Here is a 27641-nt window from a genome sequence, read left to right as displayed (position 1 = left end):
CAGCATCCTGCCCCTGGGAGCACGGCAAGCTGCTCCTGCCGAAGAGACAAGGGCGCTTCGCTGTGATACCGGGGTGCGACATTCATCACGGCCCCTGCCTACAAAGCCCATGTCATTTCAGTCACAGAACGCACGCTGGAATCAGGATGTCTTTCACTGGAAAACAGTATTTCTCGCTACTGCGATGTTTTTTATATATTTATATATTTTTATATATATTTATATAAAATATATTATATATTTTTTTAATATTAAAATATATAAAAAACATTGCAGTCGCGAAAATGTCTGGTGTAGCCAGACAGGACATGTGGAATTTTTACAAGTGCTCAGGAAGGGCTGAATGGATCTCACAGAAATCAGTGTAAATTACAAAGGCAAATGTCTGTTAAGAACATTTGAAAAACACTTCAATAAAATTCACATCGAAATTATACTTTATACAATATAATTTATATAATAAAATACACATTGAAATTATACTTACTGCAATACTCAGTATCTGGACCTGAAGTCATGTTCAGTAATCTGTATTTATTTAATTTCCTCTCAGCATCCCATTATCCAGTTATCTGTCTTGAGATTCACCTTCTTCCTTTTCATTACACTTCCTAATTATTAAATTTGTGACTATCATAATCTTTCTCACTCTATCTTGTTCAGTTATTCATGGTTCCTTTCACAATGGATCAAATTCTTAAAATTTATTCAATTTTTTAACCTCATTTTGTCATACCACTTTTGAAACACACCAGATACAGTACATTCCATAACATTCTAGAAGTCTAAGATAAACAACTAATAAAAAATTTCCTTGTGAAAGCATTATTTAGAGTTATTTTGTTTAAATCTATCCAGTGTTTCTCAAATGAGAGCTACAGGAATTTCAGACTGATCACAGCAAATCAAAAAACTGTAGTGCTAGCCATCAATAACTTAATTTGCTTAGGGAAATAAAAGAACACGGATTTTAATGTCTGGCAGCCACAAGTGCTTAGATTAGCCAGCCAACTGCTGCAGGTCACTTCTTTCAGCACTGTGAAGATGGATTTAAACATTTGTGCTCACAAAATACTGCCATTTTTCTACTCCTCAATCCTCCTCTATTATAATTTCAAAAGATAGAAAAATCTAGTTGGCAGAGGATAAGATAATTTTTCCTGTTGGATTACATTACAATACCAACTAAACAAATTAACTTCATAAATCTTCACAAGATTTGCAATATTGGCAATTGACAATTATAAGTATATAACACGTACAACTTTTCACTTTTTTTTTATAAGTTTTCACTTTTTCTTCTGAAGACTCAAGAGGACTAAGATCCAACCAGAAGTTTGGGGATTGGTGCTTCAGACTTCCTATAGAACAGCTTTTTGTTTGTCTGTAACCACTACCAGACAATTTATAAATTCAATATCAAATTAATCTGCTTTTCTGAGTTCACATGGGAATTAACAGTAGCTGACTAACATCCCAAGATAGCTGCAATCCACAAGGGAATCCAAGGGGGTAGGGACACATTCTTCATGCTTTTCTCAAAATTTATATCCTGTAAAACAAGAAAAAATCATGCATCTTTCAATACAGAATATCCAGTCTGCTCATCACTGCATAAGAGCTGTAATTCTCCTTTGTTCCATTTCTTTGGGTTCTCTTCTCTTTTTTTGTGCTTGCAAGAAATGTGTTCCACATTCTGATTGTTTCCAGACATTGATTTAGAATTAATTGTGGCTAACAATGAGCAGTTTAATGTGGCTTTTCTCTCTGCCATAAGACAGAAGGGCAAGATATATCATGACAAACATATGAAGTCCCATTGCATTTTAAGTTCAATATTACAGGGTTTCAGACACAACCAACTCCTCTTCCTCACATGTTTTTTATTTCAGTTCTGTAATTTTGACTCTTTGGGGGTTTTGCCTTATGGCTTTCTTTCCATCACTTTATTTTGACATTTTTGTAGATGTTTATGTTGCTGCTAATGGAACCAGAGAACAATGTTGGAAGGGATCTTTAGTGACTCTCTAGTCCACATTTCTGCTCAGATGAGAGACAACTTTTAGTCAGATAACACTGCTGAGTCTTGTCTAGTCAAGCTTTGAGCATCATCTCGTCTCCACAGTCTCTCTAAGTAATCTTCTCCAGCATTTAACCTTTCTCACAGTGAAATCTTTCCTAATATTTCTACTCAGAACTCCACCTGCTGCGACATCAGCCCATTGATCCTTACCCTATCCCTCTGACCTCCAGAAGCATGAATTCTCTACAATCACCCATTAAAAAGCTGCAGACCCCTCCAAACCATTCCTTTTTCACGACAAAACAATTTCTCAGACTCTGAATATCGTGCATTTCAGCAACTGTCGCAGCAACTTACCACGAAGCTGTTTCCTCTACATCTGCAACTTTCTCGTACCAATGAGCCCAAGCTGCACAAAGCACTCTAGGCACTACCTCGTAAATACTGAATTTAGAGGACTAATGAATTTCCTCAATTAAACCATTCCTAATTGGAATTAGGAATGCACAGGTTGGACTCAGCTTTCATGGCTGCAAAAGCAATCCTGCTGACTTTTATTCAATGTTTTGTTCACCCAGCTTCTGAGATTCTGCTTTGCAAGAAAGCTTTGCAGCCAATCCCCAGAGTATCTGTTGTATGAGACTGATCCCTTCCAAGTGCAGGGCTCAGCACCTTTGTTGAACTTCAAAAGGTCCCCATCAGTCTGTTTTTTCAACCTCTTGTGCCTCTGAATATCAGTCCTGACATCCAGCTTATCAATCATTCCCATTCCCAATTTTATGTCAACTGTGGATGTCCTGAGGGTGTGCTCCATCCCATTTTCTAGGTGATTGATAAAGACAGTAAATGTTAGCAATTCAAAACCCTGAGGAATGTCGTACCTAACCAGCCACTATTCAAACCGTTACCCTTTGAACCTGTAAGTCCAGCCAGTTTTCCACCCACCTGGAATTCTACCAATCCAGTCATGTTTGTCCCTTTCAGATACAAAGAGGCTGTGTTCTGTTTTGTTCTCTCCACACCCACACTGTTAATCACATCATTGTATAAGGCAATCAGGTTGATCAGGCACAATCTCAACACATAATTCTGTGCTTGCTTTTCCTGATCACCTTTTTCTGATGGGCCTAGAAATTATTTCCAGGAAGACTGGCTCGATGATCTCCTGGAGACTTCAATTAGGCTTGAAATTCCCCAAATCCATCTAATTTTTCTTCAGGCTAGCTGTGATGTGTGCCTTCTAATCATAACATAGTTCACAGTGGCATTGCAAGTGCTTGAATGTCATAGAGAAAGGTTTCACAGGGATATTGACCAGTACCCTTAGTAGCACTGGATGCACCTCACTCAGTCCCATGACCTCCTTAAATCTAGATTGTTTAAGAAGTTTTTAACTCAATCTTCTTTTGCCATGGTCCAAACTTGGCCTTTGTGCACACAGGCTTAGGAGACCTGACAGCAGAACTTACAAGTAAAGAAAGAGCAAAAAGTGCTACTCAGCCTTTTCTATTTCTTATTGTATCACTAGGTCTACCACCTCATCTTTTCATCAGGTCTACATGTTCCTAAGGCAGCCCTAACAGCCTTTGCTGCCCTTCTCATCTACCACAGATTTCAGTTCCAGCTGCATTGGGCTCTTCAACAACACATGAGAAAGGACCCTTCCTCCCTTCCTTCCTCCCTCCATTTCTTTCCTCCTATCCCTCCCTTCCACTGGTATAGAAGTGCTTTTTGCACTTGAGTTCAGAGTTGCCCATTCAACCACGTGGACCCCCAGACACATCCCCTCAGTCTGTGAACTCCAAAGCATGCTGTTACTATGACCAAAGGAGGATATTCTTGACAATCAAAAAGTTGTCTTGGACTTCTCCACAGCTACATGGGATCTCATCTACAAGCTGACTCAAGAAGTTTAAGTCTGTTTTTTTAAACACAAGGATCCTTATTCTGCTACATTTCCTCTTTTCCAGCAATAATACATGGATAAACTCAGGAAACCACCTTCTTAACATACTGATGAAGAAGGAGTACCAATAATCATAACTAGTCTAAGCTGAAACCTCTTATAAAGATAAATGTGCTGCTGTAAAGGTCTGGAAGAATTTAATATTTCTCTCAAATAAAAAGGACACTCTTCTACTTATGCAGATGGTTTCTGTAACATGCCTGGCCTCTCTTTCAAGTCTGAAGATGATAGTAAAGATGACAGAGATGTGTAGCTCACTCAAGTCCAAAAACCTCAGACAACACCATCCTTGACACACAAGTGCCTTAATGTCCAAGGAACAAATTTGTTTGTCCTGGTTATCTCCAGAAAGGTCTGTGTTTACCTATATTTTTTCAAAGAGGGCATTACAATATAACTCACACACAAAGTCAGACATCATATACTATTGCCTCAGCAATATCAGGACACATGTCACAGAGTCAGAACTTTTTCTTCTTTTAATTGAAAAAATTGTCTGAAGGAAAACACTAATTATTAAAAAATGTCTACCTCTGCATCCTATGTTTAGCACTTAAAGCAGTCACTATATTCTATCCCAAATGCGGTTACTATGAGATAGGTGACTTGAGCTTCAATACAGGAATACAATTTTACCCTCTTGTTGTTCCCATTTTCCTTTGCAAAACAGTAGCCTGATTCTCATGTTAGTGTTCAACACATCTGGACCAGAGTGAAAGTATTTTTCACATTTCTCCAAGCTGACTATAAATAAGCATTCTAACCACTGGATATAGTCCAATAGATCTTGTTTGGCCATGAAGCTGAAATTCCATTCTGTTTGTGCAGAAATAACAGAAGAAGGCCCAAGGCTAGCTTATGACTTAAAGATAAGTGGAGTCTCCAGGGAGACCAAAATGAAATCAACAAGGTGCCTCAGAGCGGAAAGTGAACTGTACCATGATTCTCACTTACATCACATCCTCTGATTCAAAACTTAAATGTTATCATGTTACAGCTGGAAAAGCAAATGCATGTTTTTTTCTCTACTGTGAATAAAAGCAGAAGTAATTTTGTGGGTGTTGCTGTGCTGTTAAATGACAGAAAACCCTACAATATTAAGAATCATATGAAGTTTTTCTAACTACAAAAAGGCAGTAATGAGCTGATTAATTCCATCAAGCATAAACCAAACTGTTCTTACTAAACTAAGATCCAGACACAATTTACAGGATATATCTTTTTTTGGACTAAAAATTAAATCAAGTTAAATCCTTTTCCAGAAAATATTATGAAGATAAAAGAAGTAATATTATTAATAAGTAACAGTACAACCTGCAACTTAATCATTGAAAGCATTCCAAGTATTGTGATGTTAGGTTTGTCACCATAGTTCATTGGAACACCAGCCCTGTGCAAGAGTACAGAAATGTTATGGACAGGTGGATAAGCTCTGATGCAAATCAAATCACTGAGCTTCCTTGGCTTGCCTACAAGTTATTTGACAGGGGGAGACCCTACCTAGAATGGAGCTATACCATGAAGGAGCAACCATTTTCAGGAGCTTCACTTCCAGATTCCTACAGCTTTGCACTTAGCAAACTACCCAGACAGAAAAACCAAAAATATACTTTTCCCTACAGATATTTTCTTCCTGAAATTGTGCTTCTGGAGCTGCTGTTCTATACATGCTACACACTGTAGTTTAGATCTTACTGTAAGAATAAAACAGAAGCATAGGGATATAAAGCAGTATCTCCACTCTGCAAGGATAAATGGCCTTGTAAGAAACTAAAGCCTGTAGGTCTAACCAGATGCCTCAGAAAGCGCTAGCTGACATTGTCTAAAATACTGATCATACCTCCTTACATAAACAGCACTTAAAGACTGGCAGTCTCAGAGAAAAAAAATAAAGTACCTGAAGCAGATGCATATTTTATTAATCAACTGACAGACCTGTTTCTGTTTTGCAAGAGGATACAACTCTGCAGCCCTTTAGAGCTTTCTACAAAATACAAGCCACAAGCAAGGCAGAATGCTCTCCTCCTCATCTATGACCCAGAAGGATGGGGATTTTCCACATATAGTTTCCATCTTTCAAACATTAATATGATGTTTTACTAAGTTTCTTGAAAATTTATTATCTTCTTTACAGTAACAGAATTTTTACACTGACAAAATTCAATAGGCCCACTGCTTTTCAATATCTTCATACATGTCTTGGACATAGGACTCAAATGAATATTAAGTAAGTTTTCTAACAGCACTGAATTGGGAGGAGCTTTCAACTCCCTCAAGTACAGAGGAAGGGTCTGCAGAGACCTTGACAAATCAGAGGTCTGGGCAACGAGCAGCTGTATGAAGTTTTACAAGGGCAAGTTCTGTATTCTGGGCCTACCCTGGGTATATGGACAGACCTTGGAACAAGAAGCTGGAGCACACTGCTGCACAAAAGGTCCTGGCTGTCCTGGTCGAGGGTGAGTTGAACACAAGCCAGCAGTGCCCTAGCAGCCAGGAGGGCCAACTGTGCACAGCATCAGCAGCCAGGCAAGAGAGGGAATTGTCTCACCCTGCTCTGCACTGGGGCAGCCTCACCTTGAGTGCTGGGGGCAGTTTTAAGTGCCACAATATGAAAAAGACATGAAGCCATTGGAGAGCATCCAAAGCAGGGCCACAAGGATGGTGAAGGGTCTGGAAGCAAAGTCATATGAGGAGCAGCTGAGGTAAATTAGTCTGTACAGCCTGGAGGAGACTGAGGGGAAACCTCACTGAAGTCTTCAACATCAGCACAGGGCGAAAGAGAGGGGCAGGAACCAAGCTCTTCACTCTCATGACCAGTGACTGGTCCTGAGGATATGGCATGAAGCTAAGTCAGGAAAGATTTAGGTTGGATATCAGGAAAAGGTCCTTCACCAAGAGGGTGGCTCAGCACTGGAAAAATAGTCCCAGTACCAAGGCTGTCTCAGGCATATGGGGTGATTCTTGGGATGTTCTGCACAACACCATGAGCCCATGATCCTAACGGGTCCCTTCAAACTCAGGATATTCTATGATTCTGCTCTATGAAAATCTGACAGAAGTACAGCTATCATGACAACAAAATAAAAATACTTTATTGTTTCGGAATACAATTATTCTCAACTGTCTTCTCTGATACTGAAGTCTATTGTAAGGGACTGACCTGTCCTTGACCTTCAGCCAAACCAACACTACAAATTCTTCATAAAAAAGGGGTCAGCAACTACAGCTCCAGCCAAAGCTTTTGCCCCTTTACCCTTCACAGCCTAAGAGCAGTCTCTCCAGTGAGATTGTGTTTTGAGCAAGCTTAGCAAGACCAAATTAACCATGTTCACATCTACTCTGTAACATGTCAGAATCACAGAATCATCAAGATTGGAAATTACCTCCAAGACTATCATGTACAACACTCTTCATAGGTGTTGCTAGGTTTCCAACATACAGAACACCCCCACTGGCCAATACTTACAGTTTTGATTCTTTGCACGCAGAATTGCCAGTTCTTTTTCCCTTTTATGACATGTAGAGAAGAGGCAGTCTATTTCTTCTGGAATCTCTATATATTTTTTCTCTCAAGATCTTCTGTTTCTCAGGACAATTTGCTCTCTTGAAGCTTCCCACTCAAGAGGAGTATTTTCCAACTTTCCTATCACCAGTCATGCTCCTGACCCAGTTACTAAAGCAGTGACTTCTTAAATCATCAGTTCCTCTTCAGCTTCTACCTAAAAGACTTAATTTTAGACTCAGACTAAACTTTTTTCTCCCATCTGTCAGCTGTGTAATTACCTAAGTGTCGTGTGTAACCACATCACAGTCCAATGAAAAACCACATTTCCTCTTCAAATCCAAGATGACAGATAGGTATAGGATACATACCAAATGGCCAAAACTGGCAAACAGCTCTGCACTACACCATCAGCCTAGGTTTTGATTTTCCCCCAGTTCTCTCAAGCTCATCTGTGAACTAGCTGGAGTACCTATAGTTTCTCAAAAGGAAAGAAACTGTTAACTGGAAATGACAATAAAACAAGATAAAATTTTGCCCATTTACCAGACATTTCCTATTGGTTAAAAAGTAAAAGGAATTGTTGCAATGGTGGTTTTCCCCGGCAAGTACCTGAAGCAGAAAATAAATCAAGACAGAACTTTTTATTTAAATCCATATCAAACACAAGCACAAATAAAATATCAACACACTGCTCCTGAGAGAAATGCCACAAAAATTGACTGTGGTCCACAAAAATGAGTTCTAACACACAAGAAAACAGCAAACAGAAAAGTAAAAATAAGACAATTGCAGCCTCAGTCAAGATGATTTGTCCAAACCTGCAATTATTACTGCCATGGGATTTTCAAGAACTCCATGGGTCCATGTGGAGAGCTTGGCACAACAAGACTGGACAGTTCAATACCCAAAAGAATGCAAATTTTCATACCTAGGAAGTGTTACTTCAAACTCAGTAACTGACATTTTAAAAACTGACATGAATTTCACACATGCAGTGTAGCTTTGACAGTCAGGTTGTCTCTGATTAAGAGTGATGTAACAGTGGTATTATCTGGAAGACTAGACACAAATTCCACCAGAGACCACTACAGTTTACAGTAATAATACAGTCTTCCTGAAACGACAAGCCATATTAAAACTCCCTGTTGCTTCCAAACAAACTCTCTAATGCATTCCTATCTCTGATAAACTGGAACAACTTCCTGATGCATCAGGGAGTTTACAGAGATTAATGATAGATGTTGCCTAGCTCAATAATTTCATTAAGTGGACACAGATTGTACATTAGCCTGTACTTAAGTCAGGGAAACTGTTTCTACCTTCAGCCCATGACGATAATATAGACGTGAAATCCTTGGATTGCTCACAGGCTTTTGTCATTCAACTACATTTGACTAATTGAGAGATCAAGATCTTCCACTGGGTGTTTCAGATCTATCACTAATGTAGAAGAGTATAAGAACATGTAGTTTAACTACTTTTTTTATGTCCATTGCCCTGGTTTTTCCTAAGATGAAGTTTGTTGCCTCCCTGTGATACAGTTAACACATGTCACTTTGTTAAGTGCCCCTAGAAATCACAAAACAGCAGTACTAGAGTCATTGCCTCACCACAAAAAAAGCAATTCAAGCAGAAGAAAACTGATGACAAGGAGGCTGGTCTGCATTTCAGCAACAAAATGGCAAGTGATTTTGAGGCAGAAGATGTCAACTAATGCCCAGTTTTCCCACTTCCTACATGCACAAATTAGGGAGAAGTTTTCCTTCAATTTTATTTTTCCCACGAGTATACCATTGTCTAAACTCAGAACTACTGATCATTGGAGCATCAATCCAGAAGGTACTCATCTGAAACCTAAGCATGATTAAATTGGTTAGCAAGCTGGCCTCACGGCTACCTTTGCAAGACTCATGGTTCTGCCCTCACTTGGAAGTCTTCTTACCTTCCCAAAGCATATACCTGCATATAGAGGCACATCCATCTCCAAGATTCCAAGTAAAGCAACTGTGTTGCTTTTATACAGGGTTCAGCAGTAAAAACTTCACCAGTCATGCTTCAAATCACATATGCCAGTGTTGGTAAAAAGGACATGTACAGTGTTGGTACAAAAGAAATTAGGGAAGTCAAAGCAGTACATCACGTGTGTCAGTTTCCCAGCCACAAACCTTTACTGCAGCCCCACTGTGTCTGCTAGTAATACTTCACTCTTGTGATATGCATTCAGCTTCTACTCAGCGATGTTGGGGATGTCTGGGGATTGGGTGGTTTTCTTCTTTACTTCTATGCAAGTTAAACAGAAGAGCCATTATGCTACCACTACAGAGCCACATGTTTATTCCTAACTCAACTACAGACCGACCTCCTGCAGAAGCACTAGCTGATTTTCCTGTATAAGTCACATCTTAGGGTAAAACTCTGAAAGCTCAGAACATTCTGAAGCACTTACAGAGTATTTGCTGGCAGAATGAACTCAAAAGGCTTTACCAAACTTGCAGGTTTTATCTGAAAAGAAAATAAAATTCACTGCTTTTACCTGTACACTCTGTAAACACACTCCCACATTTAACACTTTCAATGCTCACAAGAAACCAGCTTTTATCAAGGCATCTGAGGCTTTTACCTATCTTGATCATATAAACTAGTTAGTTGTGACTTGATTTTATCAGAAAGAACAGTTGTTCTGTATTTACACTAGGAGACACATCTGTACACCTAACTTCAACAAAATGCAGTAACAGAGAAAGTACTATTAACTGAAAGATTTGCTCACTAAAATCTGGAATCTAAAAGATATATATATATGCATATGACATCATGCTGCTTACATGCCAAGAAATGGCCTTGAATATCTTAGAACAATTCAGTATTTTAATTTCAAGTCCTCAATTTGATAAAAATCACCCATGTGCTACTGAACTATAGCAAAGTGCCATTAAGACTACCATTTTACCCATTCTCAGTGGAAAAATGGAGCCTTAGAATGTCTGTTCCCAACATACTGCACTGACACAGTCCTTGAACAGCATGTTTGGAATTTCACATGTTAGAAGTTTCAGCAGCAGCCTATGCTGACTTGACAAATATTTACATACCACTAAAAGCTTAGATTTCTTCCCAGAAGACATAAAAGTCTGACAAGTGTTTGTACCTTTAAATTTTGAATGCCTTGGCAAATCAGTACCCACAGACTTGTAAACAAACTGAAACATGTTTTGTGCTTTAAACTCCAGAGAACATAATTTCAACTTCTAAAGTGTTTCCATCAGTAAAGCACACCAGACAGAGATGATTCCCACATGCTTAATCTTTATTGTGCGAATTTTGTTCAGAGCATTTATTACCCTGTGTAGACACACATTTAAAAAAAAAATACACTAACAGTGGCTAGATTGATGGACAACATATTAAACCTATTTGGTGGTAACTTGTATGCATGCAGTTAACTCCTGTGGTGTAGAAATCTTAGCCAGGAGGCCAGCCCAACTGGCGACCACCCAGCACATGGAGATGTACATGATAGACAGACTGCCCACCCTCAGGCCCTTCATTCACAACCATCCGGAATCCATTGGTCAGGCCCAGCTCAGCAGCACACTTCTTGCCAACAATCATTAAATGCCCGAGAAGCTGGAGAAAGAAAAGAAAAAAAAAAAAAAGAGAAAAAAACAACCAACAGAAAACACACAAAGAAGGGGAAAGGGCGGGAAGGGAAGGAATGAGAGCAGAGAACCAATAGGCCAGTAAGTTAAGTCTCAGAAATTCAGCCACTGCTCTTCAAATTGCTGCCTGCCTGCAACTGTCACTTTCCAAGAAAAACCATAAAGACTGACTAGGCTTAATATATGGGGAAAATAGAACTATTTTTCAAGCCAGGCTGTAACAGACTGCAAAAGTGCCATAGAAGCTAAATCTACTTCATGGTTAAAGCCCCCACTACTTCTTCTGACAACATATTCATTCTGGTGAACTTTACCATGTAAAGTTTATAAAATCTCTGATCTTGATGTTTTTAATAATAAAATGAAATATTCACCACCTCTCAGCTAAGCTTCCTTTTCTTCACCTCTGATCAGCTAAAAACCCCAAGCCCATATTAGAGTAGTACTATTGCATGCAAACAATGAAAACAGACATCAGGATTATTAGATAACAAATACCAATTCATTTTGCATGGAAAATACATGCACGGATATATTTTGCTTTCTCTGGCTAATTTTACTGGAAAACCTTAACTCCATTATCTTTTAAGCTAGAGGACAAGCATTAAGAGTATCAGAAAACTACTCTGCCTCTTTGAAACGTCAAAAAGAAAAGGGAGACAGCCTAGTATATTATGAAGTAATGAGAAGCACAGTTACGTGTACAGAAAACCTTTAGAGTACTTACAGATTCATCAGAATCTTCTGCTTCAGACAATCTGACAATTGGCTTCTTAGGAATCACTAAGAAATGTGTTGGAGCTTGGGGTGAAATATCATGGAACGCGAGGCACTGGAGGAACAGGAAACAGATAAAATATAATTTGCTTTGGAGAAAGGTAAGAGTTTCAGTAAATCAATATGTCCCACTAACTACTTACTTCAGCAGATTACCAGATATCCCAAACATAAGCAGAGATGTTAAATTTTCTTGAATTATAGATTATTTTAAATCCTTTAATTTCTAAACACAAAACACTACTTACCAAGATCTGCTGAAAAAAAAAATCACTGTTTTCTAAAGCACTGTTTAAAAGCTACAGACTTCTCAGCAAAGCAATATGCAATCAGGTTCAAGATATATTAATGCAACACATGCATAACAACTAGTAGGGTTGTTGGCATGCATGCCTATAAAAGGTACATTTATATTTACTTTTTTTTTTATTAACACCATGTTTAATAAAATAAATGGCAAAGAGTTACTAATCATCTTCTGGTTACGTCTGAATATTTCCTTGGTCAAAGACAGCAAGGCAATACTTGCTGATCTTTGTATTAGCAATCTATTAGATAGTAGATCCTGATGTTATGTGATTGAGGCCATATTAAACATCTGTTCTCAAAAGCACAAAGTATTTCAGAGTAATGCATTAACACCAGCTTTGCTTCAGACATTCTCAAATTGAGAGAAAGGTATCACTTTTGAAATACAAATATCTGTCTGTAGTGACTAGCTGAATCTTGACTAAATACCAAAATTACAACCAACCTTACACTGCATGCATCACCTAAATATCAAATCAGGGAAAATGAAGCTGTGTCTCTTTGTACAAATGGCCAACCACAGGACTGGGATTTGCAACTGGAACCTTCACAAATGTGCACAGGAGGCACTCTGCAGCAATCTGACTTACCCATCACGTTCAACAGAGTAACAGCTGGTAGTGACTGGTTTTGTCACAGACAGTGGATACTTAAAAACACACACCTAGATTCTTCAAAATGCTTATTTCCTAGATACTTTTCTTTGTGAATCAATGAAGTTAATCTTTGCAACAATACTGCTTTTTTTAATATGAGAAGAAATGTGGTTTTGTCAACAGTAAAGTTGGTGAAAAGCCCAAACTCAACGTGCATCAATCTTTTATGCAGCTTATATTTTATATATCAAATCTATCTGATTTTAAAGTATCTTTAAGAAGGTAATGCCCACTTTTGAATTTCTGATGAACTGATCATTTCTTCCAAACAGGGAAGGGCTATAAGTGTATAACTGATGAATAAAACTAATTGCACCCCTTTAAATAAATCATACTTAGAGCTGGCCATTTTACAAGCAGCTTTCCTATTATATATAGTCCCAGAGAGGAAGAATGCAAATGGCCAAACTGCATCCAAGAATTTAAAGAGCAAAAGATTGGAAGTAAATAGTTTTCAATGGTACAGAAAGCAGAAGTAGCAATAAGGGAAAAGCACAATCACAGAAATTCATGAGTGCATGGGAAACCAAACCTCATTTCAGGAAGTTTAGATGGTGATAAGGCATAATTCTACAGAGACTTTGCACTTTTCAGTATTTCCGTTTCTCTGAAGGTCAATTATTGATTAAAGGCCTTCCTTACCCTTCTCCTTTTAGCACTTCCAGCCACCTCTAAAAAGACCTCCATAAAGTCAACAATGTTAATTCAAGATCGCCCACCAATCAACTGAAACCTAGAAATTCTACATTTCTGTGCACTTTGAAGTAAAAACCAAGTGATGTACTGTAGGTAATGACTTTTCCAGAAATACACCAGCTACACAAATAGCTGCCAAAGTGGGCTCAGCGAAGTCAATGGCCTGATTCCTAAATCAAACAGTACCCAGCTTACTCTGCTGCAACCACCGCAGCTGAGGAAAAACTCACAGATGTTTGACTCCCGTAAAGAAAGATCACACACCCTCACATAAACACAGAGCAGTAACAAAGGCATTACTTTAGGAAAGCAGGCAACATTTTCAATATTCTTCAGAGCATATGGCAACTGTAACAATTTGCCATCTATTAAGGAAACAGTTTCAAGCTATGCATGATTTTTAAGCACATAAATCTGACAAACTGCATCCTAGAGTCTGTATTGTACACTGAGAATAATCCCTTATTTCAAAAGCAAAGGCCCCAGTAAATACGGGGGGGGGGAAAGTGCAGGAGATCTTATACGAAGTACGAGTTAGTTTACATTTTGGGAATGACCACTGCATTTCATCTAAATGATTTAGTTTCGGCCCGAACATGCAGTGATGCATCAGCAATCGCTCTCGAGGTTCACTGCCAAAGCCCAGCAGGCAGAGCTGCATCATCTTTGTAAAAGAGGCACATCGGGACTTGCACAAGCCGGGGTGCTCTGCTCGGAAGCCGCAAGAAGGCTGCCTGGAAGTGGTAAAGGTTTCACGAGTACCCTCCCACAGCAGCTGCGAGAACCCGCGACCCTTGGCAAGGAGCCGGATGCAGCTCCAGGGACGGTGCAGGGAAACCGCACCGCCCGCCCCGCCGCGCTCCCGAGCGCCTCCGCGGCGCCCCCGGCCCCCGCACAGCCCGCACCTGCTCGTCCTCGAAGATGATGTTGGCGGGGATCTCCTTGCGGATGATCTTCCCGAAGATGGTGTCCCCGCCGGGCCGCGCCGCCTGCGCCTTGCTGATCTCGTCAGCCATGGCGGCGGCTCCCGCCGGCGCTCAGCCCCGCCTTCCCCCGCGGCCACGCCCCCCGGCGCTCATTGGGCCAGCGCCGGCGGCTGGCCGTGCCCGCCCGTCTGATTGGCGGTTTCGCCTGTCATTGTCCCGCTGGTCCCGCCCACCGCGCTGGCGCGCCCTCGCTGACCCGGGAACCGCGGAGGGATCCATGGGGAGGAGCCATGGCCGGCTGCGCGCAGGGATCAAGGAAAGGTGATCTGCAGTGGCAGCGTAGTCCCGGGAGAGGCTGTTGTGGGCAGAATTACTGCTTATCAAATCCAAATGAAATATCTGTGTGATTTCTTGGGACGAGCTCCTGCAGACTGCACCAGGCTGGGCTGCGTTAGCTTTTCCACCAGAGTTTGCAGGTGTTTGGTGCCCCTGGAATCGCGGTCCTGCAGAGGGGCAGTTTGACCTGCCAGCCCTTCTGCACATAAGTGATTTCGTAAGCATTAAACAAACCAATCAATATGGCCAAGCAATAATTCACAGAGGGCAGCACGAAGTTACACGGCTATACATCTAGTTGTAAATGCTTTTTTAATATATCTATGACATCAGTCATTAAATAGAAGAAATTAAAAAGCAGGGGTTAAAAACCAACACAAAGCTTTAAGAGTAACAAGGAAGCTTCATTTTCATGCAGTTTAACAAGGCCAAGTACGAGGTCCTGCACCGGGGTCACCCCTGCTGTCAGCGCAGGCTGGGAGATTGAGAACAGACCTTGGGAGGCTTTGGAGATGTTCATGGGTGGGAGGCTGGACATGACCCAGCCATGGGCACTCCCAGCCCAGAAAGCCAAACGTGTCCTGGGCTGCATCCAGAGCAGCGTGGGCAGCAGGGGAGGGAGGGGATTCTGCCCCTCTGCTCTGCTCTGCTGAGAGCCCACCTGGAACCCTGCATCAGCCCTGGGGTCCCAGCACAGGGAGGACATGGAACTGCTGGAGTGAGTCCAGAGGAGGCCACAAAAATGATCAGAGTGACAGAGCACCTTTTCTATGAGAACAGTTGAGAGAATTGGAATTGCTCACCCTTGAAAAGATTTCAGGATGACCTAATTGCAGCTTTGCAGTACCTGAAGCACCCTACAAGAAAAATGGAGGAAGGTTTTTTTACAAGGGTATGTAGTGACAGAACATGGAGGAATGGCTTGAAACTGCAAGATTGGAGGTTTAAATTGGATGTGAGAAAGAAATTATTTACTGTGAGCATGGTGAAACACTGAACAGGCTGCCCAGAGAAGTTGTGGGTGCTCAGTCCCTGGAATTGTTCAAGGCCAGGCAGGATGGAGTTCTGAGCAACCTGGTCTAGTGAAAGGTGTCCCTGCCCATCATAGGGGCATTGGAACTAGATAACCTTTAATGTCCTTTCCAACCCAGACCATTCCAGATTCTATGATTTTCTAAGCTTTACAAATAAAATACATTGATTTTCCTGAGGATTTATCTAGGAGGATATTAATAGAGACATTTTTATATATTTGTCTCTAGACTAAAATGTTACAGGAAAGCATTTTGGAGAGAGTCAGGAAACCAGTACTGCTAGAGTGCATTAACCTAATATGGTTTCCTCAGCTGATTACCTGAACATGTTAGAAAAAGAGCAGAATTTGTCATATGTTTCTGTAACTCTGAAATAGTTTATCATTAAATACCCTGAAAAAAAAACCTCTGGTAAAGCACATTAGACAATGAATTTTTATTCTCTTCCTTAATGATGTTCTGGATTAAGATATTTTGACATGTATATGTCCTATAGATGATAGTGGAGCTTTATAACAATTAAAAGAAGTACTTCAGGGACAAATTTCTTTGAATTATATTGTTGTCTAACCAAGGTTATCCAGCAAATATATTATTAATTTGGGCAAACGCTGCTGTGGAGTTAGTTAGAAAGTATATTTCCATGTTAAGAGAAGACATAAAGAGACAAGTTTAGAAGTTTCTCTAAAAAGCAAAAACATCTTTTTTCATATAGTTAACTTCAGCATATATTTTTGTCTCACCATGTAAACAGCAACTTTTATATTATTTTGAATAAAACAATTTATTAATTAGATCCTCTTTTCAAAGGGTCTCATTCATTCACATCTGCAATAATTATTTGTGCAACTAAATTATAAATAAGCATCACTTCTGCTAACAGATCAAATTTCTTTAGGAGTTACATAGTAAAAATAAGTATTTAATAGATGCTTACAAGTAAGTATTAATAATAAAAATATTTAAATTATTGAGTAAAAGTTTAGTGTTCTCATAGTTCAATTAGCTTACAATGTAATTGCAGTTAAACAATTAAATGGGCTGTATTGAAGCTAGAGGTGTAGTGACCAGTAAAGCTGCTTACACAGAAAATCCTTATGCTGCCTTTAGCTAATGCTGAACGATGTGTTAGTGAACTAGAAGCTTGTTTGGTTTTCAAGAGAATGGCAATTCAGGTTTATAGATGTGGCCATGATGTGGCCAGGCCAAGGCTGGGTTGGTCAGGGTGTGAGTAAGGCAAGCCAGGGCTGTGGGGAACTTGGTGTGAGCAGCCAAGAAAGTGACCTGACTAGAGAGGAGAAATGACTGAACAAAAAAAAAAAAAAAAAAAAAAAAAAAAGCCTGTTGGATAACACCAGCAGAAAAAAAGCCTGCCAGCTTGGCAGCTGTGATCCTGGGAACCAAAAATGTCCTTGAAAAGCGCAGCCTTTTCTAAGTGCAGTTTAATACCTAGAGACTGGAGAGGTCCTGAGATACTACTGATAAGCACAGAAACAAGGAATTGTAACCACAACTTTTCTTCTGAAGTGGTGAAAAAATAGTCTGGGAAAGAAGGTGGCATCCCAGATAAGGAAGGATTCCAAACTGCCGTTGACTGATCTAAGTGCAAGAGCAAGGAAACAGTCTGGCAAAATAAAAACTGATTTGAAGAAGCAGCAAATATCATCATTTATTGGCCATTCTAGATATCTCACAGAAACTGATGTGTGAAAAATTCATATTTTATGATTGGCTTTTTGCAAATGTTACAATGAATATTATATGTTTAATGTTAGAAAGTTATGCTGTGTTAATTCTCTAAAGTAGTGTGTTAAATGTAGTTTTAGATTACATCATACTGTTAAAATAGAAATTCTGTGATATAGAATTTGTTACAAGCTCAAGCAGGAAGATGAGATAATCAAGAAACTCTTCACACAGAGATGGCAGTGAAGGGGGCCCATGAAAAGTTACTGCCTTCTTATCAGAAAAGACAAACATTCTTCCACCTACTCTCCAACTTTTTGGAACCACCAGGATTAAGGAGAAGAAGTTGACAAAAACCAGAAAATTTGCAAGGAATTGATGTATCATGTATGAGATATATGCATATGCAACAGGCTATTGCTTTTAAGGCTATTCCTTTGTTCACAAGTCATGCTTTTCGTGACTTAGTGTCTGAGAACACCCGGACATCCCTAATTCTTTGCTTTTTATTGTCTTGTAATTGTCCTAACTCTAAATTTTATTACGCTAATTGTATTATTATTTTATAATCATTTTATTATTATTAAACTTTTAGAAATTTTAAAAACCAAGTGATTGGCACTTTTCACTACAGCCAAGAAGGCCAATGGGATCCTGGGATGCATTAGGAGGATCACTGCCAGCAGGATGAGGGAGGTGATCCTGACCCTCTGCTCAGCCCTGGTGAGGCACATCTGGAGTTCTGTGTCCAGTTCTGGGCTCCTCAGGACAAGGAGAGAGACATGGAGCTCCTGGAGCAGATCCAGTGGAGGCAGCGGAGATGGGACTGGAGCATCTCTCTTTCGAGGAGAGGTTGTGGGAGCTGGGCCTCTAAAGAATAGTTAAAGCCACGTGTGGAAAATGGGACAAAATGCAAAATACGTTAATCTGTTAGTGGGCTATGTTAGAGTAAATGACCCTTTATTTATCGCCTTTGGGGAACCTCATCACTCTATCTTCAGAAATCTGAAGGAAAGGCGTCAGAGGAGGGATCCAGGCTCTTCTCAGTGATGCCCAGCAACAGGACGAGGGGCAGTGGGCAGCAAGCGATGCACAGGAAGTTTCTGTGAACACGAGGAAGAAATTCTGAACTTGTTCACTGTGCGGGCGAGCGGGCACAGCAGCAGATTGTCCAGGAAAGTGGCGAAGTCTTCCCCAGTGGGGATGGAACCGCCTGGATACAGTCGTGTGCCATGTGCTTTGGCTTTGGGCAGGGACGCTGGACCCGATGCGCCACTGTGGTCCGTTCCAGGCAGAGCTGGAATTCCGTGCCGTGAGCCCGTGAAAGCCGCGCCAGCCCCGCGGCGGCGGGGCGGCGGAACTCAGGCTGCCCGGAACAGCGGCGGCGGGCGGCCCCCGGGGGGGGACAGCATTGGCGGAGGCACCGGCAGCAGCGCGGGAGGGTGCGGCTCGTCCCTGAGGGGCACTTCCGGTGCGACACTTCCGGCGGCGGGAGCCATGGGGAGCCGCGGGCAGGCGAGTGACACTCACACATAAACACACATAAACACATACACACACTCATACACACGTATTCTGTGCTTGGGGGGGGGGGGGGGGGGGGTCGCAGCTTTGTAGCTTTTGTAGAGCCATAAGACACAGACTTTCAGGATAAGAAGGATAAAAAACTAGGTAAAAGAAAGTAGCGGTTTGCACGCAAAGGCCGTTGCGGGAAAAGCAAGCGAGAAGATGCGATAGGCAGATTAAAATGCATCAAGAGCACGTCTCGTGAGGGTAAGATAGGGAAGAACAAGGAGCTAAGAATTAATAAGGCCTTCCATTGCTAGGGTGTAATTTCCCTGGTTTTGGTGTACAGTCAGCAGGTGTTGGTGGGGCCCTCTGTGAAAGCAAGTGGCTGTACAGGTCAGAGGTGTCTGCATTAATGCGTCTTGATCAAAACCATCTCATACAGCTTTTCACCACTGTGGCCGGTGTGGTGAAAAGTTTCCTGAGCTCTGCCAGGCTGTGGCCACTTCCCTGGTCACCCTCAGGGTGAAGAACCTTCCCCTGAGTGGCATCAGTGTCCCTTGACAAAACTTGATGCCATTTGCTTGGATCCTGTCACTGCATACCAGAGGTAAAATTGGTGCTTGCTCCTCCTCCTCCCCTTGTGAGGAAGCTGTAGGCTGCTGTAAGGGTAGGAGGATGCCTGGAAATGGCTCATCAGATTGTTCAAAATAGCAATAAAAAAACTTAAAGTTTTAACATACACGTGTGTTTAACATAAAACCACTTGTAATATTACTTGGCTATTTACAAAGATGCCAAATACACTGTGGGGCAGCAAAATTTTAGGATATTAAAATACCTGTAAAACCTTGGTTGTGTTTTAATTCTGTGAGTTTACTTTCCACAGGTTCATCCATCTAGGGAATGGTGCAGTTAAAGCAACATGGCTCTGTTCATTTGCTGGGTTACAGCCCTGTGTTTCCTCTATGTCCTTCTGAAAAATATTTGGAATACTAATTGTGAGAGAACAATTTGAGATTATTATGAAGTGCCTAGAATTGTGCCCTCTAGAGATGCCAAAATGGTAGGAAGTACTAGAAGGAGCTTCAAAAGGCATGTTGTTATCAAGATTATGTTTCTCTGGTGTTTGTCAGAGACTTTTCAGTCTGGCAAACACCAAAAAGGTCTCATAAGGGTTTGAGCATTTCTGTGATTCATTGCAGTCTGTATGAATGATCAAAACCACAAGACTGTGAGCTGTGATTCTCCGGGGGTTTGCTTTTCATACGTGTTCAGGGGTGTCTTCTGTACACTGTAAATCCTAACTTTGGGTGTTTGCTTTTACTGAAGTGTTCATTTCCTGACCTGGCAGTTGCATTTAAGAAAAGGACTTTGCATTGGTTCTGCTGCACCACTTGCAGAAGATTTTTATGTGAGCATATTCAGTTGTTTCTTTTTCTGTCTTCTTTCAATAGCTAGAGAATATGCACTGTTGTAACCTTGATAATTCCTTCAGGTAACTTGGCTTTTAGAGTTATTCCAGTTCTTCTGGGTGTATTTGACATTGGCACAATAAATAATGCTCGTGTCCATGTAATTTCAGGATTGTATTCCCATCCTGCCAAATAATTACTTAGGATTGTGGTGCCAGCATCTTAGGGCAATTTGAAATACCTAGACCTGTCTAAGATTTTGATGACATCACATCTGCTTTGGCTGCAAGTGTTTCAATGAGAAATTTAGGTAAAGCCTCTTAGATATTGATTCTGTATCAAATTCTGTACTGAATGGAAGTAACAAGAAATTTCAACCGAAATATTTTCATTTTAACTAACACTCCTGCTAGCAAATAAGTTAATTATATTGATGTTGTATTGGCAGGTTTTGAAGCTTTTTAAGTTGTTACACAGAACACGGCAAGAAGTTTTTAAAAATGATAACAAAGCCCTCGAAGGTGAGATACTTGTTTTGTGGGGTGTGTGCATACCTATATTTTGTGGAGCTTTCTTCTTGGAGTACAGAGAAGGATAATTCTTAACATAATCTTTCTTCAAGTTACTCCCATAATTTTCAAGTAATAATTAGGAAAATTTGTGTGTCCCTAACCAGATATTCTTTAATTTGAAACAGAAAAATGGTTCTTAAATTCAAGCACCCACATATTTTGGAAGAGTAACATATCTTTTTCAAATGTTCCTGATCTTCCTGGGAGATAGATGTCTTTTGTGTTTTTAACTTCTCTTCAGTCCAGCCACAGCATGGTTAGCTGTACTAATTAATTCTCTATGTATGGTTTTTCCTCACGGAATGAATCCTGCTTTTTTTAGACCTTGTGTATGCAGTACAGAATGCTAAATTTGGAATCTTATTTCATTTGTATATCAGTCAACTTAAAATGTGACATCATGTGAATTACATGGAGATCTTACATTGAAATACTTTGATCAGAGTGCCCCAGGAATGTGCCATAAAGAGCTTAAGATTCTTAACTTTGGGGCAGTGACAAATTCAAAATAAAATTTTTGTTCATACTTTGGTTTTTTGTTTACTTTATTTAGCAGCAAGACAAAAGATAAATGAAGAATTCAGAAATAACCGAGACGAGGCATCTGAAGAGAAGATTAATGAGGTATTTTATTGCTTTCTCTTGCTTGTAAGAATATTTAGAAATTTGTTTTTTACTTAAAGGATCTCTAAACCACTGTACACACATTGAGACATCATAAAAGCTGGATTGGTTTAGAAAGACTTCTACATGGATCTTTGTTCATAAACATATAATGTATTAATACTGTCTTTACAATGGTATTGATACTGTCTTACAGAATTTTGTACATACAAAAATACATAAGTAGAAAGTGTGTTCTGATAGTTCAGTGTGATTTTTTTGAAGTTTATAATAAAATTATATGAGAAAATATTTAAAGTTGCAGTTGTTATGTAAATATTCTATGCTTTGCTCATACTACCTATCTGCAGTGTGGTCACTTAAATTTACCTGCTCACTGTTGTTTAGGTAAACAGAAACAAACAGAGAAATTACTCTGCTCAGTTACTAACAGATCACAAATGACTCAGCATCTTTGTGGAAGGCAAAAAACAGCAACATTATTAGGATTAATTGTAGTATAGTATAGCTGTAGTATATATTAATTATAATACAGGGATTTTTTGCTTCTTCTTTCCTCATCATGCATTAAAAGTAAAGCATTCTGTTAATTCACTAAGTTCATTACCTTTGCATAATTGTTGCCTCAACACTTCTTGCTGAGTAATTTTTTTCTAAAAGTTACTGTAAACTGAAACAGAACTTCTGTATTTAGATAATTTTAGTTATTAACATCGCTACAGAGTGATCAATTTAGTCCTTGTCATCAGCCTTTTATCAGAGTGTATTTACATTGTCACTGGGCACTGGTTGGAAGAAAGTGCCTATGTCTGTCCCTTGAAGAAATAAAATTAAAACATTTCCTGATATCAGCCACTGAACAGTAATGTAAATAATTCTGACAATTTAGTTGGGAGTTCCTAATTTCAGCTTGTTATCAGTCTCCTGTAATAATACTCATTGATTGTGTTACCACTGTCTGATCAGCTAAATTATGAGTTCAGGGTTGTTTTTTTAATAGATGTACAGGAAAAATATTTGATGCAATTCTGAAATCTCTATTTGTTTTCTAGGCAACCTGCAAATTTCACATATGTGACTTTTTAATATGGATTAGTTGATATTTGATTAACTGTGTTGGTGAAAGGAATACTAGACTTCCATTCCAGCTACACACTCCTAGGACATCACAGATGTTTATTACATGTACACACTGATTGGACTTGGTTGCAGAGGAACTGAATGAAGTTTTATATAGGACTTGAGGAAGTTTGAGCACTTGCTTGCATTAATGTGGTGCTGTTAGTGTTCTGCTTTGGACAGCAACTAAAAATGGAGTATTGACCAGCCAGAATAGAAAACTACGAGTGCATTCTAACATGACAACAAGTACTTATATCTGTATGTACTTGTACATGTCAAGCTTGGTGACATAAGGAGATCAGGTATGAGAATGAGAAATATGATAGCTGAATCTAATGCACCTGTGATTTGTCTTGCTATGTAAAATGTCAGAAAAACAAGCAGAATTCTCTTAAGGTCAACCTGAAGAGGAAGCTGTGCTTCAGGAGCATGCAGCCTGGGTGCCTTCAGCAGGAGGAACTGGAGGGTACCTGCTCGAAGCTCTTAAAAGGGAGGAGCATGAGAAGTGCAGTGTAGATGGCAAGCACTGAGCTCTAGACTTTGCAAAGATCCACTTCTGTTGATATGTGCCACTTCCTAGTGTGAGCGTGTCTCCTGAAACATCTCACTTGAGCAATTCTATTTATTTCTGATACAGGAATCATGCAAACAAGTATTAGACTTCTCTTAATGGCTTAGCAAAGCTAGCAAGGGTGCTGCAGCTTATCCTCTTAGTGAGAGAAGGAATTCCAGGCCTTTTGCCAAATACTAATACTTTGGGTAGTCTGTAGGTAGTGCCTTGTTTTTCTGCACAGTTCTACTGTGAAACCTCAGTATTCTTAATTCTTGTCTTATTTTGCTCTTGTTTTTGTCTCCTTATTTCAGGAGCAGTAGTGTTGAAAGAATGAGATTGCAATTTCACTATGAGAAGTCAAAGGTTATTGAGGTGTGAGTGGGTGTCTTTGATCATCGAAAACTAGTTAATTAGTTTTATAGTTGCATTTCAACTTACTCATTTGCAGTTTTAATTTGGTACATAGATGTATGTACTCGTGTATGTTACTGAGCCAGTGTTTCCCTCACTATGTGCTCCATGTCAAGGTCACTTACATGTCAATCTGTAAGTTATTCCACGATCCCCAAGGCAAAAGCAATGCATACATAGTACATAAGTAACTGAGTAGTATAACAGAATGACTTTATTATTTGAATAGTTGTCTAGTATGGAAAATAGCTTCAGAAATAGTCACATGGAATTTAAATTACTCTTGTTTCTCTCTTCTTACTCTTTTACTAGCTTCTTAAAATAGCTTCAGATGTTGAAGTGATTCTCAGAACTTCTGTTATTCAGGCGGTTCACACAGATTCTGACAAAATAGGTGAGTAAGCCTGCATGCTAGAAAGATACTTATATTTATGTTACAGTTTAGTAAATAAATATAGAATGTGAAATATGAAAGAAATAGTGAGGCAAATAGCCTGTCTGTTATTCTCTGGTAAAATTCGTAATGTAAGCTATTCATTAATGTTACTGCCTAGGATGGATGGAGGTTTCAAAGGCACAAAGTTTCCATACAAATGTTTTGAAGTATGGAGGCTAGTAGAAAAGAGGTAGTGACTACTTTGAATGCCTTTAACTAGCTATAATTATTAGGAAGGTCAGCAATTAGATAGCTGGTCAGCACGTACAGGCTAGTCAGTCAGTATGTCTAAAGGCAGTAGCCACTGTACCTATCTGTAGGTGCTTGCTCTACCAAATTGGGAGCAGCTGCCTGAGGAGTATTAGCAAGTGCAGTATGTACACTGACTATAAAACAGCTTTTTCTTTGAGGCTTGAGTGTTCATTTCAAAAATTTTTTCCAACAATTTCAGTTTCACAGGTTATGCTGTGTAAGATTTGTGACACAGTGATTACCTCAATGCAAAGTCTATCCTATTCTGAAATCCTGGTTCCTGGTTTAGAAGTTCTTTTATCTTGCAGCCAAAAAGAGAAGTAGTAGGTAGGCTCAGCGTACAACTGTATGGTAAGAGAATACAGGAAATCTTCATCTATGTTTTACTTCGATTGTAATACTATGTATTACTTTGATTGTTTCCTTTTACTTCCGTTTAGTATTGGCTGTAAAGTTGTGTACCAATTTTCAGTTTTAGGTTTGGTAAAACATTTAACTTTAAAACAGCAGTTATGATCAAAGCCAAAGATAAGTCTGGACCAGTGTCAGATCTTCCACAGTGATTCCAGGCAGATAACAGTTGAAGAATAAGAACAAAGTGAATCTGCACCTCTTTCAGCTGTTCACACCTGGCAGCACTTCTGAGTCAGGGATTTTTTCCGGTTTAATTATCTTCAATGGACTTCTCTTCATTTACTTTTCATTTTCACCAAGCTGTTAATGAGTTTTTAAGTTCTTTATTGCTTCCTTTTTGTTCACTTCCCCATGAAACAGCTCTCAGAAACAACAGGTGAATGCCTATGATTATTCTTGCACTGCACACTGTGGGCAAGGAGGCATTTTACACACAGTGATGGCACAATAATGTTTTCTCTTTCATTTTCAACTGGATTCCTGCTAATAGTCACTGTTAATTCTAAGTTTAATTTTTGGCTGCCAAGCATACATGTTATGTATTTATTCTTACAAAATTGTACTCATTAAACTCAAAAGAGTGGTCATAATCGGTTTTGAACTTAATACTTACTTTGTGAGGTTAGTATTTTTCTTGACTTGTGTGCATCGCATGTCTCCAGGTATAATTTTGTCCGTCAGTTTACTCAGTCAGGTCTTAATAGGGTCTTGTTATTTTTCACAGTAAGAGATTTTCTTAATGAAATTCTTCAGGATGGTATAATGAAAAACCTTTTCTTCACAGGGTACTTACAAATATGTTGAACATGTCAGCAAAAATACCTGTAGAACACATTTGACATCACTCCAGTGGATGACCTGATCATTTATTGTTCACATCTTACAGTTTAACCAGTGACTTATCTCTGCAAGACTTCTGTCATAATAAGGCTGTTTTATTCAGACATGTTGTGGTAACCTCTGAAGCACCATTCAGAGAACTCCAGCAGAGACTGTAAGGCAGAGCTGCCTTTGCAAAAGCCAAGTGGAATCATGTTCAAATACTGGCTTGATCCTTTGCAAGTATGTAGGAATGGGGTTAGGACAGCCAGGTGTATCAGCAACAGGAGGAGGAGGAGAGAAAACCTGAGCCTGCAGCTGAATAGGACAGGGGACTCAGTAATGAAGGACACAAAATACAGTGACAGTGACAATACAGTGGCAGTAACTTTCACTAGGTGATTTCTTTTCCTCTTGGCCTTTAAAATAGGTGTGACAAGATAAATATTACAGATTAGAGTCCATGACTTGGGTGAGAGAGCTAAGTTAAATCCAGTGTTCATTTTTGAAACTTCTGAAGCATAATATGACTCAGGCTTGAAAAAAATCATTCACCCTCCTGCTAAAAGTTACTGCAAAACTTTATGGCTTCTTAATAGCAAAATTTTCAATGCTTATAAAATGAGACAGGAAAACATTATTATAGCCAGCTGAAAGTAAAATCCTAGTATGATTTTGTCTTAGATCTATGATGCTACTTACCACAAGTTCAGATCCTCATTTTAATAACCAGATATTTTGTTTGTAAATGTAAAAACACCTTTAGAATTTGAAATAGTATTTTCCATAAGATTATATTCTTACTTTTTCTTTTTTTTTTGTTTTTTTTTCTTTTCTATTTCAGTACTTGTACCCAGGAAAGATCTGCTACAGGACAACGTTCCTTACTTAGATAAACCAACAAAAAAGCAAGAATCCTGAGTAAATACTGCTACCACGAAAAAAGAGACTGAAATCAATTCACTGATTTTATTGAGTGCTGGAGTATCATCATGCACTTATTCAGTGGAAGATGGTTAATACTTTCACACTTACTTAAAAGTGTGAAAAAGTACATTTACTTAAAAGTACACTTACTAATTGTGTTACTTCAGCCAGGAATTTTTCTGATTATGACAGCTCTCAGACAGAGATTGTTTCCTAACAATGTCGAGTTTTTCAGAACTAAAAATTATAAAAATTAGAGTCCTTAATACTGATAATATTTATTGTCAATCATAAGCTTTTTTGAAGTAATGAAAAACCATCTTGTGGCATTTAATGTTGAATTTATGCTTTGCACCAAAAGCATGATTTCTGAAGTTGTCATTAATTGTACACTAGTATGCTGTGATGCTTGAGAGAGTTCTTAAAGGTTTATCTGAATAAATTATTTGTGTTTTACAGATGGGAGAGCATGTCTAGTGTTTTCTTCTCCTACACACTCTGGAATGAGCAGGAATAGTAGGGTTTGAGTTCTCAGATGACAGCACAAGAGAACACAGACACAACATAACCTAAGCATGTTGGTTTAGATCATATGGTTTATGAATTTGTGGTTTGTGTTTTAACTTGCAATCATTGAGTGACTGAGACATTTTCCAAAGAAAACTAAACTTGCTGTTTAGTTGCAAGTGAACTTGCCTAGAGTGAATATATGAAAAGTGTGATTAGTAAGGCCTAGTAATTTGCATGTTTTTAAAGGATACTTCCTTGGTTCTTGTGGAGTTCATTGCAAAGATCTGTTCACTTCCATTTTAATTTGAAGGAGGTACAACTGCAGTGATACATATATTTCTTCATGAAACTGGTAGCAGGCACCACCCTAGGATCTAAGTAACTCACCAAGTATTCAAGGATGAGGCAGTCCAGCAATGTGTCACCTCATGAATCCTGCTGTATCTGTTATCTCAAGTCTCCACGATGTCAGAATTGCCTGTGTGTGTACTTGGCTTGACTGGCTGA

At 39.4% G+C, this 27641-nt stretch overlaps 2 protein-coding genes across 3 annotated transcripts; one reads left to right on the top strand and one right to left on the bottom strand.

Annotated features, from left to right (window-relative positions):
• Positions 1-10783: 10783 nt before the first annotated feature.
• HINT1 (histidine triad nucleotide binding protein 1) lies at positions 10784-14646 on the bottom strand. The gene is made up of 3 exons (XM_021530392.4): positions 14497-14646; positions 11881-11985; positions 10784-11121 (listed from the first exon to the last, which is right to left on the bottom strand). The coding sequence occupies exons 1-3, from the start codon at positions 14605-14607 to the stop codon at positions 10957-10959; spliced, it is 381 nt and encodes a 126-aa protein (XP_021386067.2). The 5' UTR covers positions 14608-14646; the 3' UTR covers positions 10784-10956.
• Positions 14647-19051: 4405 nt separating this feature from the next.
• LYRM7 (LYR motif containing 7) lies at positions 19052-27082 on the top strand. Of its 2 annotated transcripts, none has more exons than XM_085566048.1 (5): positions 19052-19088; positions 20943-21015; positions 21623-21690; positions 24089-24170; positions 26542-27082. In XM_085566048.1, exons 1-5 carry the CDS (start codon positions 19071-19073, stop codon positions 26616-26618), a joined length of 318 nt encoding a protein of 105 aa, XP_085422174.1. In that variant the 5' UTR covers positions 19052-19070; the 3' UTR covers positions 26619-27082. The 2 variants fall into 2 exon arrangements, with proteins under 2 accessions (XP_085422174.1, XP_021386068.1); XM_021530393.4 differs by having other exon boundaries at positions 21620-21690.
• The last annotated feature ends 559 nt before the right edge of the window (positions 27083-27641 follow it).

The sequence above is a fragment of the Lonchura striata genome, chromosome Z (assembly GCF_050655825.1).
Source record: "Lonchura striata isolate lonStrDom1 chromosome Z, ASM5065582v1, whole genome shotgun sequence".
Lineage (NCBI taxonomy): Eukaryota > Metazoa > Chordata > Aves > Passeriformes > Estrildidae > Lonchura > Lonchura striata.
Note: the sequence above shows the minus strand (reverse complement) of the source record. Positions and strands in the feature narration are given on the sequence as shown.